General features: G+C 38.2%; 1 protein-coding gene across 3 annotated transcripts in view; it reads left to right on the forward strand.

The window, feature by feature from the left end:
- Positions 1-22209, forward strand: part of hdgfl2 (HDGF like 2) — a 57090-nt gene that overhangs the window by 31155 nt on the left and 3726 nt on the right. Inside the window, exons 5-15 of one of the 3 annotated variants that reach the window (XM_072593851.1) lie at positions 758-874; positions 1258-1329; positions 1835-2000; positions 2725-2803; positions 3872-4181; positions 11037-11152; positions 11912-11982; positions 13205-13275; positions 16437-16538; positions 20437-20638; positions 21282-21414. In XM_072593851.1, coding sequence (XP_072449952.1) covers positions 758-874; positions 1258-1329; positions 1835-2000; positions 2725-2803; positions 3872-4181; positions 11037-11152; positions 11912-11982; positions 13205-13275; positions 16437-16538; positions 20437-20638; positions 21282-21414 — 1439 coding nt within the window. The remainder of the gene's footprint in view (positions 1-757; positions 875-1257; positions 1330-1834; positions 2001-2724; positions 2804-3871; positions 4182-11036; positions 11153-11911; positions 11983-13204; positions 13276-16436; positions 16539-20436; positions 20639-21281; positions 21415-22209) is intronic. The other 2 variants (XM_072593853.1, XM_072593852.1) reach the window with 2 other exon arrangements.

Here is a 22209-nt window from a genome sequence, read left to right on the forward strand (position 1 = left end):
AGCAATAATATCCTAACCTTGGTTTTTCACAAACTTTTTTGTTTTGCTCTTTTTGATTTATTCAAGGTGACTTTCTCAAATAAATTTAGTTATAAGCTTTTTGATCTGCATACCAATCAAGTATTTGTTGGGGAAAAAAATACCTTTTTCAATATCTTTCATTGATGATACATTTGCCCTTGAACAGGTAGTAGACGCTTAACCTGAGTTCCAGATTTCTCCATCAGTGTGTATACGATTTGTGGGACTTTCCAATGAACATTGTTTCCACATTTTCATAGTATATCTGTGGGCCAACTTATTCATTTAATGTTTGTTTGTAAGGCTTTGGATATTGCTCTCAGCTGAATGTGGATTGGTATGATGTTGAAATCTAACTGTTATTGTCTGAAGTATTAGAATGCTACTGCTGTTTTGTGATTTCTTTTGATAATTTGATATAAGAAGTTAATTCATGTACATCCAAAGCTGACAATTCCTTAAGAATTAGGAATTTATTAGTTGTAGGCAGTATAATAGTGATTTCAAGATTATGTATCCATTGTTGGGGATTTAATGAAAGTACATTTGGAGCAATTGGTACAAAATATTCACATTTGTAGTGCAACGTGAAATAATAAGGATAAAATACTCCTACTAGGTCTAATTCGCATTCTTTAAAACTCCCTTCTTTTGAGGCAGTAAATTGCAACTAGCTGCAAATAAATGTTCATCAGTGAGGAAAAAGCAATACAATTATGTTTTTCTAAATCTATAGAAACCACCTCCAAAACGCACGCGTAAATCAAGTGAAGAAGAGGAGGAAAGTGGCTCCAACTCACTGGAAGAGAATTCTGAACCAAGTTCTTCAGAATCTGAAAAGAACAGTGACCAAGTAAGTAAAAACACTAAATGTTTATTCACTGTAGAGAAAAGTATAGATAGGTTTTTTTATTGTTTCCCACTCACATGAAGATTTAGTAGAAAGAAAATTGACAAGTCTTCTCTCTCCACTCCCTTGCATTTCCATCATTACAATCTGATTTAGAAATGGAAGACTCTCCTGATGCCTCACTGAGTTCATTTGGTGAATAATGAAGCTATACATTTGTCTCCCATTTCTCCCAAGTTTGTGCTGAATTAACTGACTGCTGCTATGATGATACTTGCTGATTCTGAGTTAGTGGAAAAAAATCTGCGTGTTTTGAATCCGCAGCTACCAAAGACAATCCCCAGGGTAGTCAGTATTTATGATTTGTTTTTGATTTCACCCTTTAGGAATTCACACTAGAAAAAAAAGTAATTTCCAGAACACCTCGACGAGGGCCTGCAGCTGGAAGGAAGAAAAAGGTAATTAGTATCTCCAACTTTCTGACCTGGGTTGAACTGGTAATAGTGTCCAGTTGTGACAAGGTAACTAACCACTGTTGATAGCAGGATGGAAAATGACTTGGTCTTTCGTCAAAGGTGTGATTTTTGTGGTATAGAGCATCGACTCCAAGTCCCAATCTTTATTTAGAAATTATTCCACAAAATATTTAGTTTATTAATTTGCTGTTTAGCTGCCAACATATTTATCAGTTTACTCCAAGGGTTTTTGCTATTGTGAAGGAGTTTGAGAAACCAGCATGAATTTTTCTTCTGAGAAAAGGTAAGTGTTTTTCTCAGTGTGAAATGGTTTAGGATGTTATTAGTTAAATGCTATAAATAAATGTCACGTACTGGTGAGTGATTTATTGTATAAGCAATCATTTAGCTTTTAAATAATTTGTCAATCCCTCATTGTTGGAAAGTTTGACCTTTTCTCCCATGGATTAATAGCCTAAGTATTATTCTTTGCATAAATCTTTTCTAGAAGTATGACTCTGAAGACGAGGAGGAAGATGAAAAGCAGATTAGTGGCGATGAGGAGGAGAAATCAGTCCAGGCTAAGGAGGAAGATGATGATGATGATGAAGATTATAAGAGAGAATCCGACTCTGAAGACTCTGTAAAGAAACCTGCCAGAGGCAGGAAGCCAGGTATCATGATATAGGTTGACAAAGTCAATACTAAATGCATAAATTAAGAGCCACTGATGATGATCAATATTACCTAGTTGACTAGTTTATTGTTAGCTTATTTGAATGTTTTAAATTTTTAACAAATTGTCACAATATAATAAACATATGTAATGTTTTTTGTAATGCATCAACAAATTATGCAGCTTGTTATTTTGGCCTGAACAATACCAGTGTACTTCTGAACAGTCAATAATCTAGTTGGTTTATTAAGTTAAAAATATAGGGCTTAGTACAACCAATAACTAAATAATACTAGAGTACCAACTTAGTACAACAGCCACTAAATTGGGGCAGCACGATGACCCAGTATTTAGTACTGCTGCCTCTCAGAATCAGGGACCTGGCTTCAATTCTGCCTTGATGGAGTTTATACGTTCACCCTGTATTTTTGTGGGTTTCCTTCCTCAGTCCTAAAATGTGCAGGTTTGATAGTTAGTCATACTAAAACAAAATGTCCAGTAGTATCCAGGAATGTGCAGGTTAGGTGGATTAACCCGGGTTGAAAAACCCCATGTGGGGTTATGAAGATGTGTTGGGATAATCTTAGAGTTGGTGCAGACTTGATGGACAGAATGGCCTCTTTCTGCACTGTAGTGATTGTTCTGTTCTATTCTATAGTGAATTTCAGATTAATCACAAGCTCATATTCAAGATAACCTTCTCCACCTTTCTCTCTATTTAGCAGCTCAGAAAAAGACCCCAAAACCCCGAGGAAGGAAGCCAAAGGTTGAGAGATTACCTTCAGTCTCCAGCAGCCTCAGGTTAGTACATAGCTATGAGCGGTTGGCTTTGCAAATAAATCAAAGTTGCTGGAATGGAATGATATATGTTTTAGTATGTTAGTCACGTTTTAGAAATTATAAAGGATGCCTACATAATTTGGTTTTATTTGGTTGTTATTTTAGTGTAGGCTACTTTGATATAAGTGGCATCTGTTGAAAAACATTAGCCATTGATCTTTAAATAAAGGTCCTTAGCTCCTTACTTTCCACCTTCACACAATTTTGTGCTTTCAACAATTCCAGTATGTTCTAGAGATGAAATCATCCAATCAGTTCCTCAAAGCATCTTTTGAATTTCTTTACTTTGATTCCAGAGTTAAAAGTTCAGTCATGATCACTGCCATTTGTCATCTCATCAGTACTACCCACAGGCTTTGGCCTTTTTAAATGGGTTTCTAAATCTAAAGAAAATCTTGACCTTTGGAAGTAATTAACAGCACTTCAGTTCATAATGCTGTCTGATCCCTACCCCTCAGCAGCATCACCATCACGTTACTAGCACAGTGTTATTATTTGGTATTGAGTAGTTGATTAAAAATAATTTATACTAGGAAAATTAAAAGTGTTGTTTTCATGCAACACTTTTGCAAAGTACTGTGCTAATTATTATATTTACTTTCTTGAACTTGTACACAATTTGTAATGATGATTCTTGTGATTAGAAATAAGTAGTGTTGAGTATAATGTCTTATTAAATAGCATGTTTTACAGCAATGTCAATTGTAGTTTTCTACCTTCCGTCCCCACTGAGATCACCTCAGTTTTGAAGGGGCGAATTAAATCTGAAGCATTTTAGTCAATATAGGTCAGTACTACACAGAGTAAGACCTTTTGTCCACTGAGCTATTTTGAGCAGAACCCTGACATAGAGCAGAAATCTTCAAGCTGGTTAGTAATCCTAAAAATTGGCAAAGCTCCCATTTGTAATTTCATCCAGCAATTATCCGAATACAGCACCAGACTCTGTAGCCAATTGCACCTGTGCTAGCTGTTTAGAAATCCCTGACAAAAATACACACACATCTTACATTTAGTATTCAATCTTAGCAGTGACAGTGATAGTGATGCTGAAGGCAAGATCAGTGATTGGAAAAAACGAGATGAGGAGCGAAAGAGAGAGATAGAAGAAAGGAGGAGGAAACAGCAAGAGGAAGAGCTGAGGAGGTTAAGAGAAAAAGAACGGGAGGAAGAAGAGGAAGAAAAGAGGAAACGGAAAGAAGAGAAAGAAAAAGAGGATGAACAGGACAAAATACTTGATGTTGATGAAATTAAGAAGAAAGAACCATCAAAGAAAACAAAAAAGAATCGGACCAAATTGAAATATGCCTCGGATTCTGACTCTGAGGTGGAAAAAGAGGTAACTCTCTTCTTGTTTTTATTCATTTATTTATTGGATTTAAAATGGTACAGTTTTATTTACATTTCATGCCAGTATTGCAAAGGTGCAGACTTGGTTTTTCATTGAGTTTTAAGGCTAATGTCTGGCACCTAATAGTCATCTGCATTGCTATTCTCACCATATGAATCAAAATTCACACTGAATGTTGGCAAGATATTTGACTGTTGGCTGAAATAATTATGGCAACTGTCCTTGTGGACTATGTTTAAAAATAATTAATAATTATCCCATTAGAAGTATAGACTGAGAGTAGGCTATGAAGTATCTCTAACCTCTTCAGTCATTTGACAAGACTATGGATATCTGTGACTTGTCCACCTGTAACCAATTTAGATTGATGTGGCACAGTGGTTAGCAGTGCTACCTGATAGTGCCGGGGACCTGGGTTCAATTCCAGCCTTGGGTGCTATGTGGAGTTTGCATGTTCTCCCAGTGTCCGCATGGGTTTACTCTGCTGTGGTTTCCTCCCTGGTTAGGTGGATTGGCCAAGTTTAAAAATTGCACCTTGACGTCTAGAGATGTGCAGGTTAGGTGGGCTAGCCATGGTTTAAAAACCCTATGCAGGATTACAGAGATGGGTTGGGTCTGGGTGGGATGCTCTTTAGAGGGTCGTTGCAGACTTGATGGAGCAAATGGCCTCTGTCTGCACTATAGGGATCCTAAGATAATATCCTTTAATACATTGGGTTAACAAAACTCATAAGTCAGAGTTTTACATTTTACAGTTGATGTGGCATAAATTGTTATCTGCAGAAGAGTGTTCCAAATGTATTTATAATTTTTAGACCACGCTCCCATGTCCTCTGCTCCATAATCAACAGAAATAGTTTCTCTGTCTTCACTGTTTGTTTCTTATAAAGTCTTGAAATTTCAACTAAATTATCTCTTGAGCTTTTAAATTCCAGGGAATATTTATTCCCTGTGTTCTGTGGTCTCTGCTGGTAATTTAGCCTTTGGCATACAGTTTCTTTCTGATTAAATCTGGTGCTCCAGTTTCCTCCCACCGTCCAAAGATGTGCTGGTTAGGTAGAATGCCATGCTAAAAATGGCCCCATAGTGTCCAGGGATTAGCGAGTTTTGATTAGCGAGTCTAGGGATGTGCAGGTTGGGTGGGTGAGCCATGTTTAAAAACCCTATGTGGAGTTAGAAGGATAGAGTGGGATGCTTTTTGGAGAGCCGATGCAGGCTCCATCAGTTAAATGGCCTCTTTCTGTGTTGTGGGATTCTGTGATTTGTATGAGATATGTTTGATATACTCACTCCAAGGCAGTTTCTTCTTCTCCCTAAAATATGACGTCCAGCCAGGCTTACAGTACTCCTGGTGTGAAATTTAAAGGGCTTTATATAAAACTAAAACGTGTCTCCTGCCCTCTTGTATTCTCATCTGTGGAGATAAAGTGCAGAATTCCACTTTTCTACGTTTTTGTGTACCTATTCATGATGTTTTAATATGGACACCTGGAGCCTAACTGTTTTTGGGCCTCACCCTTTCAAACTTTTCATCGTTTGGAAAGTACCCTTCTCAATTCTACTTTTAAGTCTAAAGGATGACTTCGCAATTGCCTACAATAAAATCCATCATCAGTACTCCCTTTTGTCTCCTGCCGTTCAGCCCATTTCCTAGCTAGGTATCATCCATAAGCTTCAACTTTAGCTCGCATTCTCATTAATGGAACCTTTTTCAAATGATTTTGAGCATCCACATGATTAACATTCTTAGACAATTCAATAACAAAATTGATTGTATATGAACAATTGTGACCCTGTAAATGATGTTTCAGATGAAACTGATAGTAACAAAGCACCTAAAGCTACAAAGTAAGTTAGCTAGCTGAGTGAGCTATCAAAGACAGTGATGTCCAGAGGTGCTTTAACGAATAATCTGTGATTACTGTTTACCAAAAGTTTATAATTGAGAAGTGTAATACAGGTGCTCCCACATTTTGAGGGAAAATATAATAGATACATTCAATGAAAAGCTAGATAATTGAATGAGTGAGAAAATAATTGTAATGTATTGTTATTTAAATAGTCTTCAGGATTGGGTTGTCCATTGAAAAGAACCAGCCCAGCTCTAACTAAGAGGACACTTTCATTCTATAACAATGTGAGACTCGTAGTTCTAGCTTTTCTTTCAGTTGTACTGTGTTTACAGTTGGTTGAAACTTGGGTCTAGATGTTCTAGCCTCCAATTAAATTGAATAGTGGGATTTGCCTGAGAAATTGAAATTTCTAATGTTCAATTTCATGACATCTGTAACTCTCCCAAAAAAAAAATCCCTAACTTGAATTGGATGGTTTAGAAGGTTCAGGTTGACTTATCTGAATAGTTAGCCAGGTATGTTTAGAGGAATTTAAAGCCTGCACTAAATCATGGCTAACTATAAAAATGACACCCCCAATCTGATTTGACTGCTCATCCTCCCAAACCTGACCCTACCAAACCTCGCTCTCTTCCCTCCAGACTTGCCTTCTTCAACCTCTTAATTACCCAAACCAACTACACTCAACTCCTCAGCCTGCAGCCATACCCACTTACCTGAAATGTTTCATTCACGAACAACTAAAACGCTGTTAAATGTCCCAGTAGCTGTTCAGTAAATGAACAAACTGAGTTGGATATGGAAGTAGGGGCATGGTTTGGTTTCCGCAGAGAATTCAAATTATGAGCATTGTGACTTCGGACTTGGGCTCAAAAATGCAAGACAGGCATAGGATGAAAAAGTGAGAGCAAGTACAGAAATTCCAGTGATTAATGCTTAAATGCTACTGCTGATGCATAGGCTGTATACATGTGTGCTTGCAAATATATGCAGTTAAATTTTGAATATTTAGATGGTGTACAAGACAGTGTCTGTCTATATTCAAACAATTTTAATTGCATGCATGTTGAGCCACAAAAGGAAACATCCTTTCTATGTTCACCCTGTCAATACTATTCAGAATCTTAAGCACTTCAATCAAACTATGCACCACACTTCTAAATTCCAGTCGACTCAAACCCAAGCTGTCCAACCAATTCTCATCAAACAACCCACACATTTCAGCTGTCATCTAGTGAACCTCCTGTTAATTATCTCCAATGCATTTACATTCTCCTTTTAAATAAGGAGACCAAAACTGCATGCAGTATTCAAGATGTGCTATCACCAGTGCCCTGTATAAATGAAGCGTGACAATCTTACTTTTATGTTTGGTTCCTCTCATAATCCAGGATAGCATAGATTCTTAATCAGTAAAGGAATCAAGAGTGAGGGGAAAAGTCAGGAAAGTGGATATAAGGAATGTTGATCAGCCGTGGTCCTGTTGAAAGGCAGAGCAGGCTTGAGTGGCCAAATGGCCTGGTCCTGTTGTTATTTCGTATGGTCTTATGAAAACATTCCATTACCCTCTTCGATACTTGTTGAACCCCCCATACTAACATTTTGACTTATGTAGTAGAATGCCTAGGTTGCTAGAAGTTGGAAACTTGGAAGAATTGTAAACTGTGAGGAGGGCATTGTCAAGTTGGTGGGCAGGTAGATGGTAGATGAGACTTGGTACCGAGAAGTGTGAGGTGTTGCACTTTATATAGCCTTTCAATGTTCTTGCTACCAAAGTGGATGCTACAATTCTAAGAGGGACCTGGTTGTATATGTGCACAGATCATTGAAGGTGGGAGGACAGCTGGAGAGTCCAATTAAAAAGCATGCAGTGTCCTCAACTTTATTAAGAGGAGCATATAGTACCAGAAAAGGGAGGTAATGTTGAACATGTACAAGACACTTGTTAGCCCTCAGCTGAATATTATCCACAGTTGTGGGCACCCACATTATAGGAAATATCTGAATCCTTTGGAGAATGTGCAGAGCACTGTACAAGAATGGTTCCAGGATCGAGAAACATCAGTTATAAGGATAAATTGAAGAAGTTGGGATTGTTCTCCTCCAGAAAGAAGGCGGCTGAGAGGAGATTCAATAGAGGTTTTCAAAATTGAGTGAGCTGGATAAAGTAAATAGGGAGAAGTTGTTCCTGCTTGTTACAGGACCAAGAGCGAGAGTGATGTGCAGAAGGAGCAAGGGTGATGTGAGAAAAATTTCTCATGGCAGGTAATTCGAGTACTGCTTGGAAATGCATTGTGGACGCCATTCAATTGAAGCATTCAAGAGTGCATCGAAGGATTACATGAATAGGAATAATGTGCTAAAATAGGGGGAAAGTGAGATTGACAGTAGGTAGTGAAGCTCTTTAAAGAGCTTGTAGCAGGCACAAGAGTTGAATGGCCTTCCCTCTTCACAATGATTCTGAGATCTGTTTGCTCCTTGGAATTATGCAGCAGTTTACTGTCTTAACAAATACTCTTGACAGGAAGAATGAAAAAGTGAACCACTTCAGATTTTTTCCATGCTATACTTCATCTGCTTTTCCTTCAACATACTTACCTAGCTATCTCAGTGATATCTACAGATTTAGCTTCACTCCCCTCCTCTAAGTATTGATGTGATTAAGAAAAAAGCTGAGTTCCCATCTCAGATGCCTATGGGATCCACTCATCGCATCCTGCCAAGCAGGGTTTATGCATACACCTTTTATCTATCCTTTATCTATGGTATTATGTTACCTGCTGTGCATGAGCTTTTACTTCCCCCAGTGTCTGACGAACCTCCTAAAACGTGTTCTGGAAATCCAAATATGATGGTTATCCAGGCTTCACTTTGTCCACAGTGCATGCTACCCCTTCCACTTTTAACCAATTTACTGGGGTTTGCTGTTGAAGTGCTAACTATTGGTTAGCAAGTGGAATTTTGATCTTTATTGGTAGAAGAATAGAGTATGAAAGTTGGCGTTTCCCTGCAACTGTACTCGGCACTTGGGTATTGCATATAGTTTTGGTCCCCTTACTTGAAGACTGATACAGTTCATTGGAGACTGTTCAAAGGAAGTTCACTAAATTAATTTACAGAAATGAGACGTTTGTCATACAAAGAGAGATTGAGAAGTTTAGCTTATACTCTGAAGTTTAAAAGAATGAGGGGAGATCTAATTGAAGTATATAGGATGTTAAAGGGGATTGACAAAATAGACAAAGAGGATGTTTCCTCATTGGCAATGGCAGGTCATAGTTTTAGGATAAGGAGTAAGCATTTAAAACAGAGATAAGGAGAAACTACTTATCTCAAAGTGTTGTGACTGTGTGGAATTCACTATCCCAGAATGTGATGGATACTGGAACATTGAGTAAGTTCAAAGATGAGGTTGACAGATTTTTAATTAGTAATGGCTTGAAGGATTGGGTGGAGTAGACAGGAAAGTGAAGTTGAGGCAGAGATTAAATCAGCCATCATCGTAAGGTCTAAATTGCCTATTCCTACTTCTAGTTCTTATGTTCTTCACCATTATTCCCCTTTTGTTGTAACCATGCTGACTCTTTCCAATTACTTTTTGCTTTTCTAAGTGCACAGCTAGAATATTTTTAGTGATTGATTCAAACATCACCTCCCCAAAAGATGCTAAGTTATCTAGTCAACATTTTTTTTTCTTTTTCTCTCGTTTTCTTGAAGAGTGATTATTTGCTACTTCACAGCATGATGAAACCTTCCAAATCAGGAGAATTCTGGAAAATTAATACTAATGGATCTATGAGCTCATTAACTGCCTCTTAAAACCTTGGGAGCCATCCTTCTGGACCCAGAGACTTGTCAGTTACATCTGAGTTTACTTAGAGTCAGACAGCATGGAAGCAGACCCTTCGGTCCGACTTGTCCATGTCCACCAGGTTTCCTAAACTGAATTGGTCCCATTTGTCTGCATTTGGCCCATATCCCTCTAAACTTTTCTTATTTATGTACCTATATAAATGTTGTAATTGTATCCACCTCTATCACTTCCTCTGACAACTCATTCCATGCATGCAACCTCTGAAAATGTTGCCCCTCAGGATCGTTTTTTAAATATTTCCCCTCTCACCTTAAATCTATGCCTTCTAGTTTTGGACTCCCAAAAGACCTTTGCTATTCGTCTTATCCATTCCCCTTGTCATTTGTAAATTTCCAGACTCTCCAGGGAAAAATGGCCTAGCCTATTCAGCCTCTTCTTATAACTCAAACCATCCTGTCCCATCGACATTCTTATCAATTTTCTCTGTACCCTTTGTCATTTTAATTAAATCCATTCCATTAGCAGGGCCACCAGAACTGTATGCAGTATTCTAAAAGCCCTCACTAATGTCATGTACAGCGTAACATCATATCTCATTTCCTATACTGAATGGTCCTGTTGAGTTTATATTTTCACTAAGATCATCTCACTTCCATCTGCCGAATTTCTTCTGCAGTTGGAACATGTATGCTCTATTGCAAAGAAAGAAGCAAAATACTTCATTTTTATCTACTATTAACTCTGCGGTCTCATTCTCTGGAGGACCAACAATCACTTTGCTTATTTTCAAAATACCTGTAGAAACTCTTGCTTCTCTGTTCTTGCATTGCAAGTGAGCTTTCCCTCGCATATCAGTGAAATTCTGTCTCTCTCTGTCTGTGTGAGGGTCCCTTCCTCTCCTGCTTTTCTTGGTGATGCTGAGTGTCTGTCTTGTGTTTCTTTTCTTGTCCGCTCATCTAGACGATGCTGACTATCCTGGGGTCCTCTCCCACCTTGCCCATTCCTTGAGATGAAAAGTTAAAATATTTGGAGATAAGGAAACAAGATTTTTTTTTAGAAAATGGGCAGTTTTGTAACATGCTTGTTGCATAACTGGTTTTTAAACACACTTTTTCAAAGAGTTTTTACTAAAATAGCTAAACAAAGGTGAACAAACATCATTTTTATTATTTGTAGGTTAAAAAGAAGCCTAAGAAACCACATGCTGAGCCTACAAATAAACAGAATCAACTGAAGAAAGAGAAAGAACCGAAAGAAAGAAAACGTAAGCTGGAAGACCGACACAAAGAAAGGTAGGTAGTGTTTTGTACTCCTGTAATTGTAACAAGTCAGCCTTCAGTGCTGTTTTCTTGATCAATTTTGTTATACCAATAGACAAAGTCTGTTTCACATCTAGTTTTTCAGTAAAATGTCATCCTATTCTTTTTGGAGGATTTTCCAGGTCATCCATGATTAATCTGAAAACGAAGCTAATTTCCTGGGTTCAGGAGGGCAAAATCAGCCAGAGATCCTCCAGCGCAGCACTCACTAAAAAGGCGAATAATGTTCAAGTTGGTTGTGATAGTATTGCCTAAAAGTCAGCTCATCTCACATGAAAAATAGCAGCTGGAGACCACTGCTGCAATGCAATCACAGCCTTTAAGAAAATGCTGAAATTTTGAATCAAGACCCTTCCTTGTTTAGATTTAAAAATATGGCACAACAGAACTGTAAAAAAAATTGCTGCGGAATTTGCCTGGTCAATATTCATTCCTCAACTAATGCATTAAAAATGGAATTTGGTTATTGTTGCAGTTCTGTTTGTGGATTCTTGCTTTGTGCATACTGCCTGCCACGTTTCCTGTAGTTACAGTTCAAAAAATTGTTGAATTGGTTGCATTAATAAGTACTTTAACTGGCTTGCAGAAATAGTACTTTGCAATTCTGAGAGTTCATGAAAGGTGCTTTATAAATACTTGCCCCCTCTTTTTATTGTTTGGGATATGAAATCTACTGATTTTGAAACTGAAGTCTGGAGGTATATTCAGAGGTATATTCATTTTTCTCTGCAGGTCAGCTAAAGCAGAAAAGGAAAAGAAGAAAGAAGAAAAGTTACAAGCTAGGAAACTAGAAAAGAAAAAAGGTATATACCTGATTGGATTTAATTCAGTTTAAACACACGTCGTAGCCTGGATTACTGCCTTCAGTTCTGGCCACAACATTATATGAAAGATGTGTTTGCACTGAAGATTAGTCAGAAGAGATTTGCCAGGATGCTGTCTGTGCTGGATGATCTAAGCTATGACAGAAGATTGGATAGATTGGGTTTGTTTTCCTTGGAGCAGTGAAGGTTGAAAGGCATAAACTTGAAGGGAATAAGTGGAATGGATAGAAAGGCACTCTTTCCATTTGTAGATGGGCTAATAACCAGGAGGCATAAAGTTAAGGTTGGACATAGAAGGCTAAAGCAGTTTGAAGAGAAATATTTTCACCCAGAGGGTATTGGAAGTCTGAAACTCATTGCCTGAAGGGGTGGCTCAGTTCGAAAATTTCAATGTTTAAGCAGTGTTTAGATATTTGCTTGCATTGCCATAGTCTCAAGGACTATATGCCAAGAGCTGGAAAATAGGATTAGTATAGTCAGATTTTTGTTGACTGGCATGAGCACACTGGGTTGTAAATATCTGAGTCTGTGAACATAGAGAATTTTACCATTCAAGAATGGCTTGATTTTACCATTAGCTTGAAATGACAATTCTCCCGTGTAGTCCAAAACAAAAATACTGGCGATTTAGCAATCTTTCAGACATGAATTTAACTAAGGCTAATGTTAGTTTAATCGTCCCAGCAGCAAATGGGGATCTTTTGTCATCCTGGAATGGTAATTTTTTTAAGTAGGCTAAGTGACTAATAACATTAAAGCATTCTCACAGGAAGTAACCAGCAGATTTTCTATAATTCTGTAATATTACAGCACGAGATATGAATGCAAGCTGAAGTATCATTAATTTTTAAAAATTTAATGTGTTTTTATAGACTCTGACAATTTTAACATGGAGTGGTCATTATTTTTTGATGGAGTATCATTTCCAGAGAATTTGTGAATCTGAGATTTTGCAATTCCATAAGATCCTATTTTGTAGCTGGCAGTGGTTTGATCTTAATACACCAATCTCCTCTTCCTCTCTTAAAGTGACCAGAGCATGAACTGATAGAGTAAGTCTCGTGACTCTAATGAAGAACTTAGAAATGTGCCACTCTTAAGCACTTCTACAGTTGGTAGAGACTGAGTTGATTATTTTTTGCCCTGCATAAAAGCTTATTGTGGAAGATGCAACATATTTCTGATGACATTTCTTTAACAGAGATAACAGCAGAGCAGAAGCTTCAGAAGATACACACGGATATTAAACATGCTTTGAAAGTTGACAGCCCTGTGAGTATCAGTAAAACTTTGCATTGAAAAGCAAGCTTTCTATTTCTGTTGAGCTGATATGAAATTTGTGTAGGTTTAGATAATTTTTATTTCAATTGCAAATGCTGAAATGGTTCTGACTAGTTCAAATTTGCAGTCAGTTCATTTAAAACTTTTCCTTATTTCACATAACAGTTTTAAAACTAAAATTGTACTAATTTTTTGATAGCGTGGATATATGATATTTGCATTTGTATTTATTTATATAAACTCAGATTAGGAAAAATAAATCCTATTTTAATACCAAAGCCAAGGATACCCAGCTGATCGGAGATCCAGACTAAGTACTGTGTCAGTCTGTACAAGTGAGACCCCTAATCAGACTAAAGAAAGCTCCACCATCACTTTATACAGAGGGAGTAGTACCCAATTACCAAACATCTTATTTGGATAATTTTAACTATATATATTCTTGGAAGGATCTTAGATGACCTGTATTAACATCGTCTGTGAAAAGTAAATATAATTAAACTGGAGTGAAATCCACAATATATGACTTTCAGAAATGTGAATTCTAATTCAGGATATACCAATCCAAGATGTTATGTCTCAAATGCCAAATCAGTTGGAAAAAAATTAATTTGGGTGTAATGCTCAGTGGTTTAATTCTTGTGGTCCAAGCATGGAGTAGGTGGGAATCTTGCAGGAAAGTTATGCCTTCAATCCTGGCAGTAAGAGTTAGAGGATTTTGCTCCATGCCACGTTAAGTAAAGCATGATGTGGGACAGTGTTTGACAGTATGAGTCAAAGGAAGTAGATAAGAAAGACAGTGCTCTCATTTCGAATCTAGTCTCTGAAAATATTTATCCCACTATATCCGGATAGTGTGAAGAGCAATATCGACAAAATAATTTCAAATAATTGTAGTTTTTTTTAAAAAATGAATTTATCATTTCATAATTGACCTTTTCTGTTTTGTGTAGTTGGCTTTGGGTGACATTTTGATGCTGTGATGATGTCTGAGCCAAGCCTTCATTTTGAGACATGAAGTTCACATCCCACCATGGTGAAATTTCAACTCTTAAAAATCTGAAATTAAAAGATAATCTAATAACGACCATGTAACCACTGTCAATTGTCATAAGTGCCCATCTGGTTCACCAGTGTCCTTTTAAGAAATCTGCAATCTTTACTTGGTCTGGCCTACTTGTGACTCTAGATCCACAGCTATGGGCAGCATGGTGGCTCAGTGATCAGCACTGCCGCCTCTTGGTGCCAGGGAACCGGGTTCAATTCCAGCCTCGGGCGACTGTCTGTGCGGAGTTTGCACATTCTCCCCGTGTCAATGTGGGTTTCCTCCGGGTGCTCTGGTTTCCTCCCACAATCCAAAGATGTGCCGATTAGGTGAATTAGCCATGCTCCATTGCCCTTAATGTTCAGGGATGTGTGAGTTAAGTGCATTAGTCAGGGGTAAATGTAGAGTAATAGGGTGCAGGGAAAGGGTCTGGGTGGGTTACTCTTTGGAGGGTCAGTGTGGACTTGTGGGACTGTAGGGATTCTTTAGAAAGAAAAACCCTTAACTGACAAGGCAAGCGATTCGGTTCGAGAATAATTGGGATGGACAATAAATGCTGGCTCAGCCAGCAGCACCCATGTCCCAGAGTTTTTATTAAAGTTGCCTTCCAGAAGATTGAGTGCCATATACAAGATTGTAGTATCTGATTCACATAATTTACAATCAGGATCTTTTTGCATGTTTGTTGATCCTTACAGAAAAGAAACCCCAAATTTGTAAAACTCAAACACAAGTCAGTTCCTGATATGACAATACAAAAAATATGGCTTAGTGTTGCCAACCTTCTACTATTTTTATTCTTTTTTTACAAGTTATGTCATCTCTTTATTAAACACAAAAATCAAAATTAGCTGGGCAATAGCTTTGAGGCTGCAGAAGTGAAACGCACAATCAGTTGTTACTATTGTGTTATCCATTGTTGCATGAAGAGAAAGCAGCAATTTTCTCTGGAGAACAAGAAAGCACAACAAGGGACTTCTCTATGCGGTGAAATATTTGGATATTCAAACAATTCCGATACACTGTTCATAGAAAGTCACTGGATGGCACCATTGCTCTGGTTTTGTGTTTAAAAGTTACTCGTCTGTTCTTGTGCAGAAAACAGTTGTTTCTATCATACAGTTACTATTGCCAGCTACAGCAATGTGTGAAAAAGAACTGAAATGAGAAACATCAAGGAAGCTAGACAATCTTTAAAGTTAGGGATGCATAGCCGCTGATGATGTTTTGGCGTAAGAACAAAGGCTAATTATAAACGTGGTCTTGAAACTAAGGTTCTGAAATAATCATCTGAGATTTTAAACTTTTAGGTAGATTAGACAAATCAAACTCCGGGGGTGATCTGGAGGATTAATTCTTGGATGATATATAGGATAGATTTTCAGAACAATATGTCTGGAGACAAACAGCAAATGGGCTGTTTTGGAAATCGTACAATGCAATAATATAGGAACAATTCATTACCTCATGGTAAACGATCTTGGAGGTAAAGTGTGATTGTAACCTGATCGAATTTCATGTTCAGTTTGAACATGAAAAATTTGCACCTAAAATAAGTATCTTCAGTAAGTTGGTTACAAGGATATAAAAACAGAATTGGCTAAAACAAAACAGGAAAATGGGTTAAAAGTTAAGTTCGTGTAAAATTCAAAGATATATGAGGAATTATTTCAGAATTCTCAAAGACATGACAAAGAGGATATTTCTTCTTGTGAAGAATCTAGAACTAGAGGGCACCGCTTGAAAATAAAGGGTTTCAAAATTAAGACGAGATGAGTAATTTCTTCTGAGGGCCATTAGTCTATACATTTGTCTTCCACAGAGAGCTGTGGATGCCAGATCGTAGAATATATTCGAGGTTGAGTTGAACAGATTTTTGACTGACAAATATGTTCAGAGTTCTGAGAAACAGATGAAAAAGTAGTGTCATGACTGCAATCAGATGGCCTTCTAGAGAGGGAGAGCAGTCTCAATGAGCCAAATGGTCTACTCTAACTTTTTTTTTAATGTTCTTGGAGAGGAAGATGATGATAAGTAATTGATAAACAATATACAGAAGCCAGAGTGCTGTCAAGTACTTGAACTCTTTAATGCCTTTTAATTTAAGGATGTAAAGAAGTGTGTGGAAGCACTGGAAGAACTGCGAACGTTGCAAGTCACTACGCAGCTGTTGCAGAAACATTGTGATCTGGTTGCAACATTGAAAAAGGTATGTTTGTTGTCCTGAATTTCTGTTGATGGCTATAGCATTTCATTTTTCTAATTCAGGTCTGTCTTTGTCATTGTTTTATGGCATGAGTTTATTCACTTGTGGGTTAAATTATTTGAAAACATTGTCTAAGTTATTTTCAAATAACTTTATTTTGGTTCTTCTTTCCAAGTCATGTGCATTTAATTTAAAAATATTTTCATTCTGCATAACCTTAAAATTCCAACGGTAATAGGCTATATTCATAGACTCACCGCATGGACTCAGGCCCTTTGGTCCAACTCCTCCATGCTGACCCGATATCCTAAATTAATTTAGCCCATTTGCCAGCATTTGGCCCATATCCCTTTTAAATCCTTCGTATTCATGCACCCATCCAGATACTTTTCAAATGTTGTAATTGTACCAGCCTCCACCACTTTCTCTGACGGCTCATTCCATACACACACCACCCTCTGCGTGGAAAAAGTTGCTCCTTAGGTCCGTTTTAAATCTTTCCCCTCTCACCTTAAACGAATGCCCTCTAGTTTTGGACTCCACGACCATGGGGAAAAGACCGTAGCTATTCCCCCTATCTATGACCCTCATGATTTATAAACTTCTGGTCGCTTTAATTTTTCCCGTCTCTATGCTGCCCTTTAAGATGCGGTGAGTTCAGATCCTATGAGCGGCTGTGAAGCCATACAGCTTAGCAGGAATGTTGCTAGTGAGCTCTTCAGTTCTGAAGTGGAGTCATATTACAATCACTGTTAGTTGTCTTTCTCTTTCCAGAGATGCTGCCAGATCACCTGAGTTTTGCCTGCATTCTGTGTTTGTTTCACATTCCCAGCATCCATAGTATTTTGTGTTTAGTGGTAATGGGTGAACTTCTGACACAACAATGTCTGCAACACTTACTGATGTTTAAGACCGCTTGATTTTGGCCGTTTACCTCAAATACAGAATCATGTACTGATGGAGGTGGTGCTGAAGATTGTACTATGACTGTGTTTTGTTCTAAATCCAAATGCAAGTAAAACAGTGGTCCTTTCTGGTAGGAAGAATGGAAAATAGTCTACAGAGTCCAAGTGAAAAAAAAATTAAGAGCATGTCCCTCATGATTTTAGTTTTAAGTTTTTTTTTTAAATAAAAGGATGTTATAATATTTATCAACAACTAGAGAGGCAAAGTACAAGGTGAAGAGAAATCTTGTGTAGAATGGTGCCAGCATATGTTGAACCACACTGTGGACTGTTCCTACTTTAGATTTAATTAAGGTTTACATAAAGATTTGTAGCTTGGTTCCGGTTATTATAGTTGTGGGTATGTATGCCAAGCTGGGAGGCTCCAAAGCACCGAAGATATCAGCTAGACAGGGGAACGAAACAACTGCAAATTAACTTCCCAGCTTGGCAAACATACCCAGAACTTAGCTTTAATTAATTCAACCGCACAGAATAACACATCAATGAAAGCACATGCTGCACAGTGTTAGTGGTGAAGGGTGTGAATGTTAAAGATGGTGCATGGGGTGCCAGTCAAACAGTGATTTGATCTGAATAGTACTATGCTTTTTGAACAGTGTTCGTGCTTCACTCCTACAGACAAATGGAGCATATTCCATCGCATTCCTGATATTTGTCTTCTAGATCATGGACAAGCACTAGGGGAATGGGAGGTAAACTATTCACTGCACAACTTGTGGCCTCGTGCATATTACTAGTCCAGGTTAGTTTCTGGCCAGTGGCAACACTCTTATCGCCTTCCTCCAATGACTGCAGAACTCCTCCTGGACTCAAAGCAGATTTTCTCCATCAAGAGGCACAGTGGGCATGATCGTCACATCAAGACTAGTCCAAGAAAAGTGAAAGAGCCACAACAACCTCTACACATGATCTTCCTTGACCCTACAAAAGCCTTCACCTCTGTATAACAGAAGGTACAATGATGCATTCTCCTCAAATTGTTTGCTTACAAAAAATTGTTATTATCCTTTGCCTGCTACCAGATGGCCTGTAAACCATAATCTTCACCAATGGAACCACCACAGACCCAATATATGTTCAGTGTGAGTCATACAAAGCCACGTCATCCTATTACTGTCACTTCTCTCTTCACAGATGCTGCACTCCATCCCATATTTATAAAGCTTCCCACTGATATGGAGCTTTGGTATAGGACTGACAGGAAACTGTTAAATCTGTGTTGCATCCACTCAAGTTAAGACCATCCAAAATTCTGTTATGACTGCAGTCTCCAGACAATACTTGCATGTTCATATTCTGATGCTGAGCTCTAAACAATTGATGCACTAGCTGAAGCATATGAGAGAAAGGACCTTGGGCAAAACATCTGGAAGACAAATACCATCTTCTAGCCTTATCCCACCATGCAACACTGCTTCTTCCAATTCCCTCACTATCAAGATATATGTCACTGATCAACATGGATCAATTTCCATACCTTCAGAGCCTCCTGTCAGGCAAGGACATAAATTAAAGATGAAATTTAACCTCCTGCACTGTACCACCGTTGCCTTTGGTCCTCTGAGGAAAAGAAAATTTGAGAAATACCTTCAACCCAACACCAAGGTCATGATTCAGGACAGCAGTGCAATGAGCCCTCCTGTGTGTGTCAGAAATTTGGACAGGCTGTAGCAGGTGCCTCCTGTCCTTTTGAGAAAAATCAACAGCAATGTCCTTGCAAATCCATTGGCGCAACAGGCAGCTTGTTATCGTGCCATCCTTCAGGCCAATATTCCCAGTATTGAGTCACTGATTATAGTCAGTCAGTGGAGTTCGTGGTCATGTTTTCTTCAACTATATTACAGACTCCTAAGATGAACTGAGTTTTGTCATAGCAACAGGTTGTTAGGAGAGCAATGAAATCACTTCAAGAACTCCCTCAAAGCCTCCTGAAAACCTGCAAAAAACACGCTGAATCATGAGAATCTCTAACTCAAGACCATCCAAACTTAAGAAGAAACATCTGCAAGGGAGCCAGCTACTTTGAGTGTCTCCAGTAAGCCAAGTAGGCAGAGGCCAAACATAAATAGCTAAAAAAAAAAAGAGTTTGCTGAAAAACTCACCTGATGTATACAGCACCTGCCTCACCTGCAGCAGTGTTTGCAAATCCAGCATTGGATTGTTCACTCTCCTATGAGCTCTCAACACTGGAATGGACTCTTAATCGAGAGAGACTGCCTCGGAAGAGGGAAGAGTGGGGAGGATTCATTAATGGTAATGCCATTGAATGTCATGAGGTGATGGCTAGATTCTGCCTTTTTGGGTATAGCTGTTGCTTGGCTCTTGGTTAGCGTGTCCTATTCCAGAACTTGAATGCTAATCTTTGCCAGCATTCCAGTCCAATGCCAGTGTGCTACATGGTTAGAGATGTCAGAGTTCAGTTGAGAAACTATAATGAGGTCCTTGTGTATCTGGTAGACATGCTCATGGATGGTGAAAATTCCCATATCATTTTCTGAATAAATGGAAGGAGGTTTCCTGTCCTATGACACGGGTTTGTTTACAAAAGCAAACTGGACTATGCTTCAAGTAGTGTACAAAGTTCCACAACATGAGGAATGTGATAATATCATATAAATTTTATTTTTCTATAACATTTCTAGAATATATTTGTAAATTACATTAAAATGTTGTTGATCAGTTGGGTGATGTAGAATACGCATTTGCTATCTGAATATTTTAATTAAAGATTTTCCTTTGAGCTATGTAACTAAATGTGTTTCTGGTTGAGTAATGAGTGAGTCTACCTAAGTAAAATTTTACATCCGAGATGAGAAGTCAATCGATCTATTCAGCTCTTGATCAAAGATCTGAGACAAACCTAAGAAATATATGAAATGTTGTCCTCTGTGTGGAAGACCACTCTAACTCATTATGTTGATCATGGTTTCTAGATACGCCGCTATAAAGCTAGTCAGGAAGTTATGGCAAAAGCAAGTGAGATCTACAGTCATTTAAAGTCCATGTTTATGGGAGGAGAGGATTCTGGCAACAGTACACTGAAGAAGACTCATTCTGATCAGGAGCAGCAGAAAAATAACCAAGCCAAAGAGGAGAAAGAAGCTGAGAACAATATGAAGGAGAACCAGGATTCAGGTGAGCACCATGTACGTGGGATACTGTGCTGGATACTATGCTGTCCATTGCCCATCAAAAAAATTTATTTCTGTCACAGCATACATATCTCTGCCTCTTTTAGTATGGCATCTATCATGAGATTTTTTTTTGTCAAAAGCTTCATATAAATACATATAACACTATTGGAATTGCTCAAATCCCTTAACTTGAGATACATAATGTTCTTTAGCATGGATTGCAGCTCATTTTGAATGCCATTTTGGAAAGGTCATGGTTTTTCCCCGATGGTTTAATTTAAACTTCTATTCTTTGTTGCGGACTGGGCCTCACAGATAGAAGTCCCTTGCTTGAGCGTTAAATGGTTGCGCACAGGGGAATGTAGTTGACGTGAGAGCACTTTGGGCTAGACAGGGAGGAAATGATCATTATCCAACGCCCGTGCAGGATGGTGATTCTGTTTATGTGCTTATTATGAGAACAAATCCGGGTCAACTTTGTTAGCCACAGTCAGCTATTCTGCCAGCTGTTCATTCTTGATGAGAATCCCTCAAAATATATGGAGACTCTAATTATTGTACTAGCTTCTCCCTGAGCTGGGTTAGATTTTAGAAACATGGTCTGGAGTTGATTTGTTCTGTTTTCCCTAATAAACTATCTGCAGATTCTTATACTGCAGTAAATGGAGAGACTACATCTCAGAAGAATGAAATACTTCCAGAGAACCAAGAACATGATCAGTCACAAGTAGAAAAAGAGAAGAATGATGAGGAAACATTGGTTGGCAAACAGAATAGGTGAGTATGATGTGCACACTTCAAGTAATTCATCTATGCCCTTAATGTTGCATTGTACCTGAACCATTAGAGTTCTGGATCGTGCTCGGTTTAGTTGGTGGGCTTCAAAGTTCTTGGCGAATGTTGGTCGATTCAAGTCTCAATTGTGTGTTTGAACCTGAAATCTAGTAATTATAATCATTCCTTTGCAGGGAAATGTAGCAGCCAGTTTGCCCAAAACATTGTCCATCGGCTAAGAACAAGATAGTTTGTGATTAGTTGAGAAATCAATATTGGCCAGGACATTGCTGTTAAGAATGCTACTGGATCTTTGGCACTTAAGCGCACTGATGTCTGCTTAAGTTCTCGCCCCAAAGACAGAATGTCCAACAGTGTTAGCACCTAAAAGATGTACTATAGAAATTCACCAAAGATGTTGACAACACATTCTGAACCTACGGAAGGACATCTGGAAGGACAAAGGCAATAGATAAGTGGGAAGCTGCCACTTACAATTTCTCCTCTCAGGCATGCACCATTCCGACTTGGAAATATATTACAATTCTTTCGCTGTTTCTGGATCACATCCTGAGTTCCACACGCAGATGTGATCTTTGGCCAAAATATTTGACCATCTCTGTCTTTTGAGGCATCTTCCAAGCGAATGAAATTATCTAATCTCCAAAGCAGAAGAGTTTTTCTGAGAATTACTTTTACTGTTAAATATATTTATTATTTTTGTTCTTGTGATGTTTGGAAAAAAAATTGTCGTCACCAAGTCAATTTGCAAGAAACACCAAGTAAAGGGAAAACGAA

The sequence above is a fragment of the Chiloscyllium punctatum genome, chromosome 24 (assembly GCF_047496795.1).
Source record: "Chiloscyllium punctatum isolate Juve2018m chromosome 24, sChiPun1.3, whole genome shotgun sequence".
Lineage (NCBI taxonomy): Eukaryota > Metazoa > Chordata > Chondrichthyes > Orectolobiformes > Hemiscylliidae > Chiloscyllium > Chiloscyllium punctatum.